The sequence below is a fragment of the Meles meles genome, chromosome 16 (assembly GCF_922984935.1).
Source record: "Meles meles chromosome 16, mMelMel3.1 paternal haplotype, whole genome shotgun sequence".
Taxonomy (NCBI): domain Eukaryota; kingdom Metazoa; phylum Chordata; class Mammalia; order Carnivora; family Mustelidae; genus Meles; species Meles meles.
In genome coordinates, this window is record NC_060081.1 from 59,840,639 (window position 1) to 59,859,147 (window position 18,509).

At 37.4% G+C, this 18,509-nt stretch overlaps 1 protein-coding gene across 6 annotated transcripts in view; it reads right to left on the bottom strand.

Annotated features, from left to right (window-relative positions):
• RBM39 (RNA binding motif protein 39) overlaps positions 1-17,832 on the bottom strand; it is a 33,748-nt gene extending 15,916 nt beyond the window's left edge. For 2 of the 6 annotated variants that reach the window (XM_045980122.1, XM_045980121.1), the window contains exons 1-9: positions 17,521-17,832; positions 16,825-16,888; positions 15,008-15,057; positions 10,366-10,560; positions 7,969-8,034; positions 7,819-7,872; positions 5,421-5,538; positions 4,811-4,963; positions 1,202-1,339 (exon numbers count right to left, since the gene is read on the bottom strand). In XM_045980122.1, coding sequence (XP_045836078.1) covers positions 1,202-1,339; positions 4,811-4,963; positions 5,421-5,538; positions 7,819-7,872; positions 7,969-8,034; positions 10,366-10,560; positions 15,008-15,057; positions 16,825-16,875 — 825 coding nt within the window. In that variant the 5' untranslated portion in view covers positions 16,876-16,888; positions 17,521-17,832. Of the gene's footprint in view, positions 1-1,201; positions 1,340-4,810; positions 4,964-5,420; positions 5,539-7,818; positions 7,873-7,968; positions 8,035-10,365; positions 10,561-11,683; positions 11,756-15,007; positions 15,058-16,526; positions 16,600-16,824; positions 16,889-17,520 lie in introns of those variants that run through there. The other 4 variants (XM_045980124.1, XM_045980123.1, XM_045980125.1 and 1 more) reach the window with 3 other exon arrangements.
• Between the last annotated feature and the right edge of the window lie 677 nt (positions 17,833-18,509).

The window sequence follows — 18,509 nt, forward strand, 5'->3', positions numbered from 1 at the left end:
TCATCATTTAGAGATCAAGCCCTGCGTCATACTCCACACTCAACCTGCTTGAAACTATCTCCTCTGTCCCCAACCCTGCTTCTCCCAAATAAATGAATCTTTTTAAAAATCTTAAGAAAATCAACCCTGAATGTAGATGTTCACTGCACAACTCTGGGTAGCCATTTAAAAGGCAATGAATTGTTCACTTGAAGCAGGTGAAGTACACGGTTTGTGTATTACACCACAGTATCTCAATATAGCTGTTCATACAGACAGCATAAAAAATTAAAACACAGCATGGATTTACTCTATTTCTTAATGTCCGGTAATTTCAAGAATGCATTAACTTTGCAGTCACTGAACCAAAAAAAAAAAAAAGATCTGTATGCCACAAGTGTGTGCACTTTTCTAATTTAATAAAAAGCTCACAGTCAACACCCAACTTTTACCATTACGCACTCTTTTAACAATTTAACAAATTGGCTGAATGGAAATAGTGAAAAAGTATATCCAAGGGAAATGAAAATTAGTAGTGGATGCAGTATTAACAGTTACCAACATTTTTATAGACGGCCACATAATCTTTTAAACTACAGTACAACCCACTATTATTAACATTTATTCTACACTGTCATGATAAAATGAGGACCAACTGGACAGGAACAGTCTAACTACTTAATTGAGTAAATAGAGAAAAGGTTCTCTACATACCCCTTAATGTTCCGTAAGACCAAAAATCAAGCATCCAAAGAACATCAACAGGGGGTGCCTAGCTTGCTCAGTCAGAACATCATGCAACTCTTGATCTTGGGGCCATGAGTTTGAGCACCCACATTGGTGAGACAGATTGTACTTAAAAAAACAAAAAACATACCCCCCTCTCCAAAGACCCAACCAAGGAAAACAAAATCTCTCGTTCCAAATGCACAAGAGACTCTCATCATTCATGCTGACTTGAAAAAAAGTGATTGCTTCTAATACTCTATGCGTTTCACTGCAGCATTATGAATGACAACACTAAAAGATTCTTGATCTTCAAATGTTACCCTTCTTTCAGAGATACTACCTTAATCTAAGATGCACAAAACCCTCTCAGAACCACTCTTTCCCATCTTACTATTAACCTCATTGAAACATGACAATGTAGATACACAGAATTATTATGCAGGTATATCGTAAGAAGAACCTATTAAGAATCACTGAAGATAATGTGACTTACCCTTCCAAAAGGCTCAAAGATTCCCCGAAGCATATCTTCAGTTATGTTAAAGTGTAACGAGCCCACATAAAGCCTCATAGGTCCAGCACTTCCCTTTTGTAGATTGTTCGCCATTGCTGCAGCTCTGTTTTTTTCTGCCTGCAAGTTGGATAAGACAAAATGCACATCACAGAGCACTAATCTAAATCATTGTTTTAGAGAGGGAATACAAGCAAGTAAAGAGGGAGAGGGAGAAGCAGGCTTCCCCCTGAGCAGGGAGCCCGATGCAGGGCTTAATCCCAGGAGGCTGGAATCATGACCTGAGCCGAAGGCAGACGCTTAACATCTGAGCCACCCAGGTACCCCTCAAACCTTTTTTGTTTTTTTTTTTAAGATTTTATTTATTTTTTTGACACAGAGAGAGAGAGATCACAAGATGGCAGAGAAGCAGGCAGAGGGCGAGGGGGAAGCAGGCCCCCTGCTGAGCAGAAAGCAGGATGTGGGGCTCAATCCCAGGATCCTGGGAACATGACCTGAAGTGAAAGCAGAGGCTTTCCACTAAGTGGAAATTTACTCAATTATTTACTCAATTAAGTAGTTAGACTGTTCCTGTCCAGTTAGGTTCCACTAAGCCAACCAGGCACCCCCATTTTTTTTCTTTTAAGATTTTATTTATTTGACAGAGACACAGTGAGAGAGGGAACACAGCAGGGAGAGTGGGAGAGGGGAAAGCAGGCTTGCCGCCAAGCAGGGAGCCCAATGAGGGGCCCAGTCCCAGGACCCCAAGATCATGACCTGAGCTGCAGGCAGACGCTTAACGACTGAGCCACCCAGGACCCCCTAATCCAAATCATTTTAATCATAGTTAAATCTCATTCATTTTAGGTTTGCTCAGTGACAAGTTATTATCAAAGGCTAGTGATGAATCACACCAAGTTTAGTAAGTCATGAACAGGACAAATACTCCCATTTTCATGTGACTGATTAATGGCACTAAATTAAAATTTTAAGAAAATGGTTCAAATGCCAATTTTCTATACAAAATCTTCAGTATTTTATCCAGCTTAAGATACATATTTTGCCACAATAAAAAACTTTTAAGTTTTACAAGCGTAGGTCACATATAAAGCAACCGTATACTCCATTTCATATGTAAAATGAAATCAATCCTGAAAGTACACTATGCCATCTGAATGAGATGCACCCTGATATCAGACATACTAAATGTGGAAAATAAGACTGTCTCATGGAATTCAGTATTCATCAAAATTAATGTATTCTCAAAATCATTGTTACTCAAAGTACAGTACACACCAACTGGCTGGCTGCCATCAAGGAGCTTTTTTGTCAATATAAAATCACACCGAATAAAGCATTGCGTTTAGCTGTCATTTTTTTCCAAAGGAAGTCTTTCTCTTTTTTTTAAGATTTTATTTTTATTTATTTGACAGTGAGAGAGAGAGATCATAAGTAGGCAGAGAAGCAGGCAGAGAGAGAGGAGGAAGCAGGCTCCCTGCGGAGCAGAGAGCCCGATGTGGGGCTCGATCCCAGGACCCTGGAATCATGACCTGAGCCCAAGGCAGCGGCTTAATCCACTGAGCCACCCAGGCCCCCTCCAAAGGAAGTCTTTCTCAAAGGTAATGGTTATCAGTTCATATTCTACCACAAGTTCCTTTTTTGTTAACAGATTGAGGAATTCTGAGTATCAATGTCCAAAAGACGTTAAAGTTAAATCAACTCAAAACCTCATTTTAGGGTCGCCTGGGCGGCTCAGCAGGTTAAAGCCTCTGTCTTTGGGTCGTGATCCCATGGTCCTGGGATCAAGCCCCACATGGGGGGGGGTGTCTCCGCTCAGCAAGCAGCCTGCTTCCTCCTCTCTCTCTGCCTGCCTCTCTGCCTACTTGTGATCTCTGTCAAATAAATAAATAAAATCTTAAAAAAAACAAGGGCGCCTGGGTGGCTCAGTGGGTTAAAGCCTCTGCCTTCGGCTCAGGTCATGATCTCAGGGTCCTGGGATCGAGCCCCGCATCGGGCTCTCTGCTCAGCAGGAAGCCTGCTTCCCCCTCTCTCCTCCTCTCTCTGCCTACGTGTGCTGTCAAATAAATAAATAAAATCTTTAAAAAAACAAACAAAAAAACAAAACAAAAAAAACCCTCATTTTAATCTGAGGACTCTAGCCTTCTTCACAACCTACACACCATTTAATTTGTTCTCCAGGGGTGCCTGGGTGGCTTAGTCGTTAAATGTCTGCCTTTGGCTCAGGTCATGATCCCTGAGATCAAGCTGCGTATCAGGCTCCCTGCTCAGCGGGAAGTCTCTTCTCCTGCTCACCCCGGTGGTGGTTCCCCCCTCACTTTGTGTCTCTGTGTCAAATAGATAAATAAAAGCTAAAATAAATAAATAAATAAAAAACTTGTCCTCCATCACAGGAAATGATTCAAGGAACTAATTTTTCCCATTTCCTACCAATTATTTTCCCACTGTTATAAATAACCTAATATTAAGTGCTTCTAAAACACTAAACAGAACCTATTATCTTTTAGATACGACAAAAGCTACAAGCTTGACCAATGTTACATACAACTTATTTACAGTAAAACTGGAATTTCAAGTCAGATCTGGTTCCAAGGCTTGTGCATAACGTTACAATATGAAAATTTGACGAAGTAACCTGATTAATTTAAGAGTTACAGATTGACTATTTTATTATGTGTTGCTCGAAAATATTCTTTAAATCCTATAACCACCATTAAAAAAACACCTGAGCTAGCAAGCAGTGACAAATTATCAATAATGGCATCCTAAAAATGCTCTCATGTAATAAAACAATACATCTCAAGTTTTTCCACATTTAAACCCACTAATGTTACTAATGCTAATTTCATTTCCCGAAGGCAATAACGGATTACTTTGAAGTACAAGCAAAGAGGAATTAAACAGAAGAAATTTTAAATAGAATGCTTTCACAAGATTAGTCTAAAACATTTTACCTTCAAAAAATGGTAGAAATAAAAGCTGCTCAAACTACTCTTAACATTTTACAAAATCTCATACAAGTTTGTATTAAAAAACACTGAAAGTACTAAATTTATTAAAAATGTCAAAATCATTCCATTTGAAAGAAAGGGTAAGCTTGTTTTTAAATATTTTTCTTTTTTTTTTTATAAAGATTTTTTATTTATTTATTTGACAGAGAGAGAGATCACAAGTAGGCAGAGAGGCAGGCAGAGAGAGGAGGAAGCAGGCTCCCCGCGGAGCAGAGAGCCCGATACAGGGCTCGATCCCAGGAGCCTGGGATCATGACCTGAGCCAAAGGCAGCGGCTTAATCCACTGAGCCACCCAGGCGCCCCTTTAAATGTTTTTCTATCTCCAACTAATAAATTATCACAAAATCAAAAAAAATCTACACCATGTTCTCATGACTTTTTCATGAAATAGATATTTAGACCTTGTATTAGAACAGGATGTTGAGAATATAGGATTATCAAAGTAACCAAAACAAAGTTTAAGAAAAACAAAGCTGTTCTGAAAACATCTAACTGAAATAATTAATGATTATGCAAGACACTAAGCAACAGCAGGTTTCTAGCACTATCGTTAATCAAATTCCTAACCAAGTATATGATTACCTGTGATGCTTGTACTATGATTGGCACTCCTAAAACACGTTGGCCAGTTAATCCTATTGCTAGAGGCACTGAGCTAACATCAACAAACTCCACATACGCAATTCCTTTGGAACGTCTTGAATTTCTATCAGAAATCATTCTCACATCTCGAACCTAAAAACAAAACACACACTTAACATTAAGCTTCTGTTTACTGTAACCCATTGAAAAAAATTTCTTTTTACAGATCATGTGGTTTAAATTTAGTTTTAGGTAACCTCTAAACCCACAGTGGGGCATGAACATGTGACCAGAGATTAAGAGTTGCATGTTCCAAATGAACTAGCCAAGTGCCCCTCAACGTTTTAACTAAGGGAACAGTCAGCCCACTTCTTTTTTTCTTCTACTTTTCATCAACGTGTGATAATAGTTATTAATTCCAACACTATTAAATTCCAATGGAGGCAAAATAGAAATGTTCCCCAGAAGTTTCCCTGAGTTCTACTAAATTAAAAGATTCAGTGTTTAAATATTCTCTAATTTAACCTAACATACTGACAACAATTATTAAATGTTGTTTGCAATTCCCATTTATTCAACCTCCCCAAACAGACTAAAAATAAAAACTTACCTTTCCTACTGTAGAGAAAAACTCTTCCAAATCCCTTGGCCGAATTCGTGCTGCCAGCTGCATGCAGAAAACTGTCCTTGCATCTCTTTCTTCAGGAGTTAGATTATCAATCGGTTCCCTAACGGGAATTTAAAAACAATGCATTTTATAAATTATTCTAAAAATAACTTTATGATTTTCAATGAACAGAATAAACTTTGCAAGTAGCTTGTCATTATTCCCAAGCCCATTTTCTTCTTTTAAGATTTTATTTATTTGAGAGTGAGGAGGAGAGAGGGAGCATGCACAAGCAGGGTAAGAAGCAGGAGGGAGCAGACTCCCCACCCCTAACTGAGGAAGTGGGATCACCACCTGAGAGGGAGAAACAACTGCCTGAGCCACCCAGGTGTCCCTTGCAAGCCCATTTTCACTAAGATTTATACAAAATATTCATAAAATAATTCATTGTGACTCAATTCCTTCAACAAGATAACTGTTTCTTCCATGAGCATCTTACATGACATCATCAGAACAAAAGTCCACTGGCATCTCAAGTCTTACAAATGGTAATTTCTCCAAATTAGTAAAAGACCCGAAGCCTTAGAGCTTAGTCACTAAGAGAATAGTCTCTTAACCACTTACTAGCTACAATGTCAGAATGGTCCAAAACCATAAAACCATGAAGTGAAATGAAGTTTGACAATCATAAATGACTAACCTGAGATGATAACTATTTTATTCTGATTTTCCCCTGAATTTTTATTAAACAAATTGAGGTATATAGAACCATGACCTGGTTGCTTAGTCTATCAGTCTTTTTTTTTTAAATAAAGATTTTATTTGAGAGAGAGACACTGCAAAAGAAGAATACAAGCAGAGGTACTGGGAGAGGGAGAAGCAGGCTTCCCTCAGAGCAGGGAGCCCAAGGAGGGGCTTGATCCCAGCAGCCTGGGATCATGACCTGAGCCGAAGGCAGAGGCTTAACAACTGAGCCACCGAGGCGCTCCTATTTGCATCAATCTTCTAAGACTCTATAAATCCAGTATACGAAGCAATGGTTTTTTTGTTTGTTTGTTTTTTTAAGATTTTATTTATTTGACAGATCACAAGCAGGCAGAGAGGCAGGCAGAGAAAGAGAGGGAAGCAGGTTCCTTGCTGAGCAGAGAACCAGATGCGAGGCTTGATCCCAGGACCCTGAGATCATGACCTGAGCCAAAGGCAGAGGCTTAACCCACTGAGCCACCCAGGTACCCCCAAAGCAATGTTTCTTGATGGTTATAAAATACAGAAACCATACCCATATACAAACCAAATATGAAAAGCAGGAAATTAAATACGAGTAGTGGAATTCAGTTTATTCATTTTTATAGATAGCCTTGACAAGAGCGCTTCTGACTATATGGAGGAAACTAAAGTGCCCAAGTAAAAGAGCACAAGAGATCAAATTATATGAATCTCAAGAAAAAACAGAAGCGCCCATTAACATTATTTATTATAAAACATCACTAAAGGTTAAGGTTCTAAGTGAATCCCTAAAGATAAAAGAACAAACATGCTCTTATCCGCATTCTGGACATTTTCAAGAAGGTACTTTTGAAGTATTCCACCTACAAAATTCTGGTACATTTCTTTGGTAAATTAACAAGTAATTTTAAAGTATAAAACAGAGGTACAAAGCAGACTACATCCAGAAAACGAGAAAAGGGGATTTTCTTACAAGAGTAAGTATTAAAGAGATTAAAAAAAAAAAAAAAAAGCTCAGTAGGTACAAAAAGAGCTTTTAAAATCACCAAGGTTTTCATCAAATCCTAGAATTAGAATATACCACGTAACAAAATATAATAGATAATGAACTTTAAGTTAAAAGGTGCCCTTTAAGGGAAGACAAAGAGTTATTAGTGCTGCCATTCATCAAAATTTTCCTTGAATGAAAATAAATGATAGACTTCACAAGTCAGTCTCATATTCACTTAAGAAGAAAATAACTCACAAACGTAAGATTACTACTACTCAGAAACAAGTAAACTTGGTTAAGACTTTGGAAATACTTTATTCAGTAAAGAGAGTCAGATTAGTGAAACTCATGTTTGTTACAACCAATTTCCCATGAGGCAATTTTAGTAACTCAAAATTTATTAATTACAAAGATAAGCAGAGGCAATTCTATTTCAAGTTTCTATAGTTACCATTAACTTTTATTTAAAAGAGATTTAAGAGCACATGTAATACCACCTTGTATCTTAAAACTGTAATTACTGCTCCATTCTTATAGGAAACTAAAATGAAAACTTACATAACCACACTGATTTAACACAGTCCGAACTATTAAATGTTAATAAATTTAATTGTAGCATAAGTTGCAAAAGCTTTATAAAAGCTGAAAGTGCCAAAGGAAAAAAAAAATAGGGACAACAGCTACCTCACAGGGCTCTTGTCTTTTCTGAATGGACTTTTGCTTCGGGAACGTCGTCTGCTGCAAAGTTAAAAAGTTTCAGAAATTACCCAAACAAGTACACCACATTAGTTCCTTGAAAAACAATTTAAACAATTCAGAAGTATGTTTAAAAACCTTAATTTGATGCTATGAGGCAACCCAATCTTTCCTCGGATGGCACTGTTAAATTTTGGTCCGGAGCTAAAAAGGAAACACAAAATTACACTAGTTACAGGGTTAGGGTCTTGCTAAGATCGCGTTCATGCGCTCTCCAGCAAGTTTAACATTGTTTAGGCTGATTTTTTTTTTCCACCTCAATTATGAAGAGGAAATAAGAGACTTTTTTTTCTTAACTTTATCCCAGTCAACTGCTCTTATAGTTATCCATCCTGGACCACTGAGAGGTGCCAAGACCAAAGGTTACAGCCTCAGTATTTTTCAGATTCTGAAAATTCTATCATTTTCAGTCTACTGTTTTTTCTTAATTACACATTTATGAATACATTCCTGAGGTGTTTTTTTTTTAAGTGAAAATAAATCTTATTTACAAGGAGTAACTACAGTTAACAATTTTGTATGAATCTTTGCAGATCCATTCCCAGGAATTTATGTATTTATATGTATATACACACAAAATTTATAAATATGCTTGTTTGAGAAATTATTAAAGAGGGACTAAACTCCACCTTTTCCATTTAACAGTAAATCTCAGAGACTGCATGAAAGCAGTTTGTGTCATACTTCACTTCGTGACAAAGTATTCCATAGTAAAGATGAGAAGTTCATTAGTATTTCAAAAAAAATTTTGTGAACTTGACATAATAAAGTAATGTTTTCAAAAGAGAGCATAAAAATTATTCTAAGATCCAGTTTTATTCTGAATTCTAAAAAGGCCTTATAGTTTTAGAGCCTTTTTTTAATTTTTAAAGACCAAATTAACTTAAAGGGACAAGTCGTATGTCCCTTAGTGCTCATCCTACTCTCCTTTTCAAGAAGGGTAGCAAAATCAAAGTACCTAGTGGTATGTTATCCACATTTGGACTCGTTTTCATGGACTCTACGGGCATACCTGAAAACACCCAAGCAGCTCCAAATAAAATTTTATATTAAATGGGTCCTTCACAATTCAGAGTAACAGTCACAGTTAAGAATATAATTTACTGACTAAATTAAAGATCACATGAAACCACACATAAAAACTAAATCATTTTTTAAGTCAGACCAGGATTATAGGCCGACTTCAAATATTCATTACTAAAACAGATACATAATACACAGAATTTGTTCAGGTAATCCCTTTCCCCCCTATTTAATTCTGATAAAAACAAATATGGTAAATCTTAATAAATTCGACCAAGAAAGAATCATTCGGAATTAAAACATCGTAGTATTCTTTCAGCTCTTAAATGTTTGTGAAATAAGCAGCTAGGAAGAACTCGGGAACAAAGAGTTCAATCCTTTTTATATTAAAGGATAAAGAGCCAGAATCAGAACCCATTATGTTACTAACTTTAATGGCTTCAAGTAATACCCAAACATTTCATGAATAGCAGTTAAGTATTGTGCATCCTTTTTCATTCTCTTGTCAATTCAATACTATTAAAGTTCATCTGTCAGTTGTTAACCTTTCTTAAAAAATGAGAAAACAAATGCTTAGAGCGTTAACTTGTCCAAGTCAAAGAGTCAAAACTCTTATTCACGTCTTTGTCTTTCAATTCCATCTCCACCCATCAACTTAGGGAGTGCTTATTTTAATATATTCCCCCCCAGTTTACAGTAGTATATTAAGACAAAAGAATAAAGGTAAAAGGCTAAAGACTGCTAGATTCAATCCCTGCGTTAAGAGTTGTAGGTAGATTCCTTCCAAACTTAACAGTTTTTTTTTTTTATTAACATAGTTTTTAAAATGACTATAATAAACTATGTTTCCAACCTGTTAAACTACAAATTTCCATAGGGATTTCAAAGCACTTTGAGTGTTTTACTAATTTTAGAAACCTCAAATACAATGTGATGAGCCCCCAAATTCATCATTATCAAGGAGCATGCACCAGATTCACAAAGGATCTGTCATTTCAGCTGAAAACAGCCAGACAAGATTCATAAATTACATATTTGACTAATCATATGTACTAGTAATTTATCTATTTGAGCTTTAAAATTTTAAATAAATTTATGTTCAGCAAAGAGTATTTGATATAGCTCAGATACCTTTAAGCTTTCAAATTTTGGCACTACAGTATCAAGTCTTTTAAGCATTCTAATGCTTTGGTCTAGTTTGGATTGGCATACAGTTAAAATATTTTGAATAGAGTAACAGAAAATAATCTGTATGCCTAGTAAAACAAAAGTTATGTATTGGTTCATGTACTGTTTTCTATGTCTTTTCAATGCCAATATCCTTATTTAATGTTTCTTAACTAGACATATTGAAAAACAATATTTTATAATGTACATTACTCAGGTTAAATTGTTTTCTGGATACCTAGAGAGTAACTCTCAAACCAAAATCATCAAATTATAGTTACATACTAAGGACTTCTGTAGCGGCCTCTGAATCTGCGATCTCGACTTCTTGAGCGGCTCCGCCTCCTTTCTTTGCTCCTACTTCGCTTCCTTTCACGGCTTTTGCTCTTTTTCCTTTCTCTATCTCTACTTCGTTTCCGTTCCTTACTTTTGCTTCTTTTCCGTTCATGACTACGACTTCTGCTCTTGCTTTTTTTCCTCCTGATAAGAAAAAAAATTACCATTATCTTGCTGGTTTGAGAAAAACTGCCCAAATATACTTCCTCTTATGGTCAGAAATCTTAAATCTTTCTGTAAATTTATCTTGCTATTTTTACTAATATACAATGATACATAATCATACTTATGGAAAAAATAATTCCTAGGTAAGGCATTTATTTGTCTTCTACTACTGAAAATCAGAAGTCAGTTGACAATCAGTTGAGAGCAGGAACTCTAATGACTGCTCCTGAGAGTCAGGTACAGTTTTAACAAGGACATCATTTGCTGAAACCTGAACTTTTAAGTTAACTTTGACCAACATGTAACTGGCCAACCAGTATTACTGTAATTCACTAGATACAGTAATAAAATCAAAGTTACAATAAAATACTAAGTAACAATGGGTCATACATAAAAATTATTAAAAACACTTTAACTTCCTTTACATGAGCCAATTTTGACCCTATTTACACATATGAGTATTTTCTACTTCAAAGGGCCATTCAAGGATCAATACTTTGGTTTTCATGGGCAAACTTACAAGTATTGACAAAGAACAATGCAACTAACGCAATAAAATGCATTCTGACACACCTAGACTTTTGTGACCTTTTGGGATATGTTCTATTTAAAGTTATAATGAATACACCAGAAAATGGAGCATGCCAGTTTATACAAGCCTGTGGGGTACAATCAAAAACAAGGATCAACACCTTTAATCAATCAATATAAAAATCTCAAACTCTGAAAGGTAAAAAAGCCAGTCAGTCATATCTTTCTGTTCATTTCTGTATTCTTCACAGTATACCACCCATTCATTTTGTAATTAAATCTTACCATCTGTACCTCTTTGTCATCACCCAAATTTTAGAGGTGCCTTCAGATATTTTAGTATAAATTCAAAGACATTTAAAAATAAACTTATTCCGCTAAAATGTCAATTTGTGGTGGCTAAAAAGATAATTAAACATTTTGACAACTCTACATCATTTGGAAAATTTTAATTAAACTGTTTAGTCCTTATCAAAGCAAAGTTAGCATAAGAGCAATTGAAGTCTGCCTCAGAGAACCTGTAAGCAGGTCATCTTAGAGTGCATTGAAAATAGAAAATGAAGACACCCACCTTCTGGAATCTTGAAACCCACACTCCAATCACAAGGAGATGTAGAGCTTTCCAAGGAGGCAGAAACTTTGTCTAAAATTTCAAGATAATCCACCTGACTGTCAGAAATGTATATGCTAGGTAGCACATGACAGAAAATTAGGCTACACTCATTATTTATATAGAACTCATCAAAGCAATGCCCAAAAGGGCAACAGATTACATTCCAACTTTGTTGCCTGCAACACCTGACACTGTCTTAGCCTAAGAATTCTGTGAGATAGCTATCATCAAAAGTCCTACATATAATCAATCAGGGGACAAAGTAAAAAGTAACTCCATCCCCCACAAAAAAGGAAAGTATTGCTCTGCTCACAGACGGTCCACAGCAGAGAGGCAGCCAACCTCCCAATCTATGTCTTTTTAGGCCCAAAACTTATTCTGCCAAAGGAAAGGACTGGAAAATTGGAGAGCTACCTTCAACTAAAAGTCTTCCTAGAACTTTTTACAAATGAGTCCCCACCCACATCTGAAGGCAACCCCAGACAGGTAAAAAGACAGCAACATACTAAGACATTCAGAAGCATGATCCTCTTCATAAAAGCCCAGACAAAAAATTAAGACAGCAATATACTTCTCTATAACAAATTGCAGCTTGAAAGAACATTAAGTTAACTAAAGAAGGGTTATCAAAATCCACACTAATAGTCAAATCCTGTTACAACTTAAAAGGGACTTTCCAAAGTCTTTAGTGGCAGTGGAATTTTGTACTGAACATCATTGAAGTAAATGGTCCACTGGGCTGGGCCTTTGGACTTTTTGGTTATATGGCCTCTCCTGTAAAGGTGTTTTGCTATAACTGGATTTGACCTCTTCCATGTAAGAAGATCTAAAATTTAAATGCAAAGTACTCTGGAAAATAAGAAAAAAAATAGAAAAGTCATTTATTCCAAAATTTATAGATAATCCACACACAGTAGCCAATATATTTCAACTGTGTCATTTTATTGTTATCCTTTTGAGTAATTCCTAAAGAGCTTAACTGAATGGAAGCTACTTTAGACTTTCCGAAAATGGTTACACTAACAAATAATATTCCCATGAAGGCAAGCTCAGATACTTAAAAGGTATACTTTGAGTTCTTGCCAAACTCAGGGGTATAGCTCTTCAGAAAGTAGGCTGTAACCAATTTGTATTAAACTTCGTTCCTTCTACTACTACCAGAATACAACTGAGTGTAGGTATTGAGAATCAGAACTATTTTTTTGAAAGAAAACATTTACTAATTGGTCAACTTTCAATTCCTCAGGTTGCACATTTTTTCTTAAAACTATATCCCAACGCTCAATTATTTTTAAGACCATGAAGTTTTAAGATGAAAAATGCAACATGGCACTTTTCTTTAAGAGAATTTATGCAGAACACTAATGCGCAGAACACTGTCATTTTACATTTTATCTAAACTTAAATATGAAAATTTATTTCTACATAATTTTAAAATAAATTTGAAAGCTCAATTCCCTTTAGAAAAATGGGTGAAAAGTTCCTGATTGAACTAAAAAGCCATTTATTTAAGCAGGTTTAACAGAGAATGAGAAATATGACAAACAATTTGTACATTTAAAACAATACTAGGTCGTAGTTGGGATATTTCAAAAGGACGTTCCCTTATATTGGCTACCCTACAGCCAATTAAAGAAAATTATCCATTCTTCTATTCAGTGTCACAAGACTCCACATTAAATAAAGGCCACAAAGCATCGGTCATGGAGACTTTGATGCTGAATTTCCTGTAAAAGCTTGGTAGCCTTAATGAGCTTAGATGCACAATGAAAACAAATACAAACTGGAGATCAAGTTAGTAGCAAGGAGTGACATCTGAGACTGGTCAAACAAAGAAAACTCTGTGACCGAAGTGCATGTCCTCATCCTTTTGGCACTTAGGGTAAGATCTTTACCTACCCAATAGGCCTGATACCTAGATTGGATAATTTCAATTTATGTGGATAGTCCTATCTAGGTTTTTATTACAAACTGGGAATTAAAACCATTAATTAGGAAACTGTTACTTTGGGAAAACGTCTAAAACCATGTGACATTAAACAATGCAGTAGTTGTCTGATTGCCTTAAATCGTAACAATTCAAGACTAAACCCGATGTGATTAATTCCCACAATCTGTTTTGACTGTAACAGACCCTCTACCCAACTCAGATCCCCCCCCCCAAAGACATTTTATGCAAACTGCATCGTTTAAAATCCATTACATTTTTTACGGGAATTGTTAAGAATAAAATAATCAGCATAACAAAGCCTACATAATCAATTTTAGAATTTCCTCATCTCTTTTGTGAAATTTTATCAACCTAATAAAAGTTGTTGTGAGGAAGTTGAGGTAGTGTATTATGAAGCATTTTGAGCTCTTATTAGGAAAAGAGCCGAAAATCAAATAAGGGACTATGTTATCATTTTGTTGTCATTTTCCATTAGATGGAGTCATGTACATTACAAATTAATGACAAAACAAAATAGGCTACTGAAACAACTTGAAGCTTATAACATGACCACGTGATGTTAAGAGTCACTAATTTTTAGAGCAGAAAGTATACTCCAAAAATAGGATCCAACTTTATAAAGTGATTCTGGTTTATGCTGTCATTGAAATATCATATACTGTATTCTATACTAGTCTATAGCACTGAGTTACTATTACAGGTTACTCATTTAACACAGTAAATTGCATTAATATGCACAATTTTTTTTAAAAATTCCATTTTCACTATTCAAGTAATAGAGTTTTAAAAGCTTAAGCAACAAGAGCCATGTAAAAGGCACCTAAAAAGTACTCAAGTATGCTATAATGTTGCTACAAAAAGGGCCTTTAAGCAGCAAGATACATAAATAATTCACAGCTCTGACTCCTCTAAAGCCAACAACTGTTTTCCACAGGCCGGTTATTTGTTACCTTTTCTTCTTCCTAACCCATCTTCAGTGGATATGGAAGTTTTATGGGTACACCACCAAAATATTAAGCCCAAGTTTATAAATTTAAGACAAAGACAAACTCTAATACAGGAACTCTTATCCAGATTGTCGTGTATAGACTTGGAGGGGAAGGTGTCCAAAAGATCCCTGAAACTATATACTGAAATCTAGGGAAAAAATTCACAGTTTCATATCCTCAAATAGTTTCTCATCCCTTCAGAAGGTAAAGAACGACTTCTCTGAGAGAGACAAGAAAAAGCTTCTGAAGAGAACTTTGTTTGATGCTACAGCCACAGGAACAAAACTTAAGATCTCAATCATATAAAGGTCCCCCCACCCCAGGTCCCTTCTTATAACTTACTTTTTGCTACGTTCTTCATGGCCGTTAGCACTGCTCAACTTGTTCTCATCCTAAGCAGGGTTGATAGAAGAACATCATGAGGACGAAGTGGTAACATTTCAAGTTGTCAAAGGGTAAAGGGAATAGGAATAAGAAAATACAAAACAATTTTAAAACTAATTACTTGTTTATAGTTTAACATGGAAGGCTATAAAAAAATTTAGATGGGTACGTGTTTAACCACTTTGTTGCTTACAATTAAGTCATCAAGATACAAAAATAAAAATGCATATTAACATGTTAAAATTTTACTTTCTTATATAGTTAGATATTAAGTTATCCACATTTACAGTTGTTGAAGTGGTTAAATAGAATTTCTAAAAAACATGAATGAAGTCCTGTTTTGAGTTTTATTCCATGTGCTATGGTCCCTTTGGTCAGTACCATGGCTCTATTTCTGCCTAAGCCCCAAGTGGCCATGCTAGCAGCCAGCCACTATCGATTTCCTGTGACCGATGCCATTCCTGAGATCTTCGCCCATTTCCGTTGGAGGGTTGGGACTGTAAGAGCTTGATGCCACCTCTGTCACACATCTCGCCCTGAAGCAAACAGGGATTCACACTGCTTTAGTAATGTTGACTCCCAAGAACCCAAGAAAGTCAATTAATAATCCACCAGTCCAACCTAAACATTTCCTACTTCCATACCTGTTTACATGGAATTACATCCATGTTAAACTAAGACACAAGAATCTTAACATTAAAACAGAAAGTAGTTCTTCAAGAGTCTAAGCATTATACAACTACATACACTATTTAAAGCTAAAAAGAACTCATCCAAACTGGTACCACATGGTCGTGCTATACACTCCAAAACAGATGTATTATTTTAAAAGGTTTAGCGCAATGTTTATTTTTTAAAGTTTGATCGCATCAGTTATAGAAGTATAAGTGCTAACTTACAAAGCTTACAGTTTGCGACACCAGTGATAATGCATGCATACTGCTATTTTCACCACCAACTGGTGAAAGAATGAAAAGACACTTTTTACTTTTACTGTGATACTGAAATGGGTCAGACTATACTACTAGCCAAAATAATTCCTTTGTAGCTTTTAGTGTGAAATATTATGGCAGGGACTAAGTAAAAATAAAACAATATGGAGCACAGTAAAACAGTCATCAAGTGACTCTTAAGTTGTGATACTGCCTCCTTTACTTTAAAAAAAAAATTTCTATTCAGGGATCCAAGAATTTCAGTAATTTTTAACTGAGCAGATCATCACCTGCCTGTTTCAGTATTTACTATCACCAGTCATATATATGTAGAAAAAAAAATTTAAATCTCACCCATTTCTTCTTGTAAAACTTAAAAGATTTGCTTGCCATAGACTGGTTATGCTTTGTTATTCTTGGACCCCTGCACTTTTCCCAAACCACTACATTCACCTTTTTGCTATACCAAACTGGAGCTGGTAATTCTTAGTTGAGTCATTTTACCTAGGGGACCACGGTACAGCGATAAGTCACTCAATTACTACCTTATGATTGACAGTTCACACTGGAATCAAAGGTGAATTCATGGGAGTAGAGGTGAGATATCGTTAGGCAAGTCTACAAAGAGAGATAGATGGGCATTTATTCATCACGCTGAAGTGAAACTACTGCACAATATTATTACATCAATAGCATATATTTACTTTTGTAAGTTACACGTAATGCATCTCTGATAAGATAAATCAAGAGGGCTCCGGGGATGTTAGTTTACATTTCAGCAGTAGTTTCGTGATAATGCTAAATTAAGAAATATATATACCTCACCGACATGTTTTTTCTCACCTTCTTGTAAGGAGCCTCAAGCATTGCTTCAATATCAATATCGTCTGCCATTTTCTCTAATCGCCTAGAAAATAAGAAAGGTAATTCAAGTGAGTAGACATTTTTCAACTGCGCTCAACCTCTCTACCCGACAAACTCCAAAACTTCAGAAAAACCTTCAAAAAGTCCTCGAATGAGTAAAGTGGCACGATGCACTTAACCAGGCTTGGTAATTAAATCTGAAATGTCTCCCAAGACTGAACACACGGAAATACATTAAATGTACGATCCAAAAAAAAAAAGGCCACAATTAACTCTAAAAACAGAACCCGCGCGCCGAGAGTGAAGACCGCCTCTTTCCGCGCAAAACCCGCGCTGCCATTTTAGGGGCAAAGGGAAACTCCCTCGCTTGGGAGGGGTTGTATGCCGTGGTAGCGTTCGGCTGGCGCCATGTTGGGAGGTCGCGGCCGGCCAGGCCTCGAAGGGGCTGGTCGCCATCCGCCCGAAGCCTCTCTGGGGTCCCTGACACCCAAAAACCCTAAAATCGAAACGACCGGAAAATAAGGGCGCGGTCGCCGAAATGCAGCCCATTTCTCCAGCCAACCGCCCCCCCCCCCCGCAGTGCTTAAACACCGCCTAAGGAGTGCCCCTCAAACCAGACAAAACCCAAACCTCTGAAAAGCTCGGACAATACACATGCCCGCGACATCTCCTTACCTGTGCGGGCTTTCGGGCCCCTGGGGTGCTTGTATTCGGAAAGGGGGGGGGGGGGCTGCTGCTGCTGCCGCTGTTGCTACTGTTAAGCCGCTAGGCCCAGGCCACGGTACCGCCCAGCCCGAATTTCGGGCTCCGAGAGCGGATAGGCCCAAGCGAATCTAAAAGAAACAATGGGATTAGAGGAGCCCGCGCGGAAGTTCAGGACGGCGGCTTCGGCAGCTCAGGATCCACCCCTGCGACAGCTTCGGCAAGCTCTCTGAAATGGCGGCCGCTGCTTCCCCGTACTCACATCCACCAACACACATACACACACACAAACACACGGGGCCTCACGGAGCTCTCAGCACGGGCTCTCGCGAGAAGCTGCCTCCAGTTCCAGGCCGGAGCAACTGAAATATCGCGAGATATAAGCATAGCCCAGGCGACCATGGCCCAATCTCGCGCAATGATTGCGCCACAGATATTCCCATCCCCCACTCAAAGCGGAGCCTTTGACGCCTCCTCCACATACACGTTCGTATCTCGCGAGACCGCGCAAGAAGCTAGAGCAAAGACAGTTGGTACACATCCCGTCAATCTTTTTAAAAACTGAACGCTGAATGGACCTCGGTGGTCTCCTCCTCCTTGTAGCGCCTCCTCACAGCGGTCTGAAGGTTTCTCTTACAGAGCTGACCGCCTCTCCCCTCCCCCGGGCCTCCCACCCTGGTGTCTGTCAAGGTCGCCATAAGGAAACCTAGTCCATATGGCGATAGACTACAACGAAAACCATCATGTATGTATAGATTATCTTCCAGGAGTGAGGAAGTGAAAAAGCATGCAAAAGAGGAGGAAAGAAGAGACCATAGGGGGCTATTGCTGTCGAATAAAAATTAGATATTCCGGCCTCTTGGAGCCAGTGGGCTAGACACCGCTAACTAAACAGCCTTGAAAATGGGGGAGAAAGGCAAAGAGAAGGTGAAAAAACAAACTGTTTTCCTCAGCAATGGATA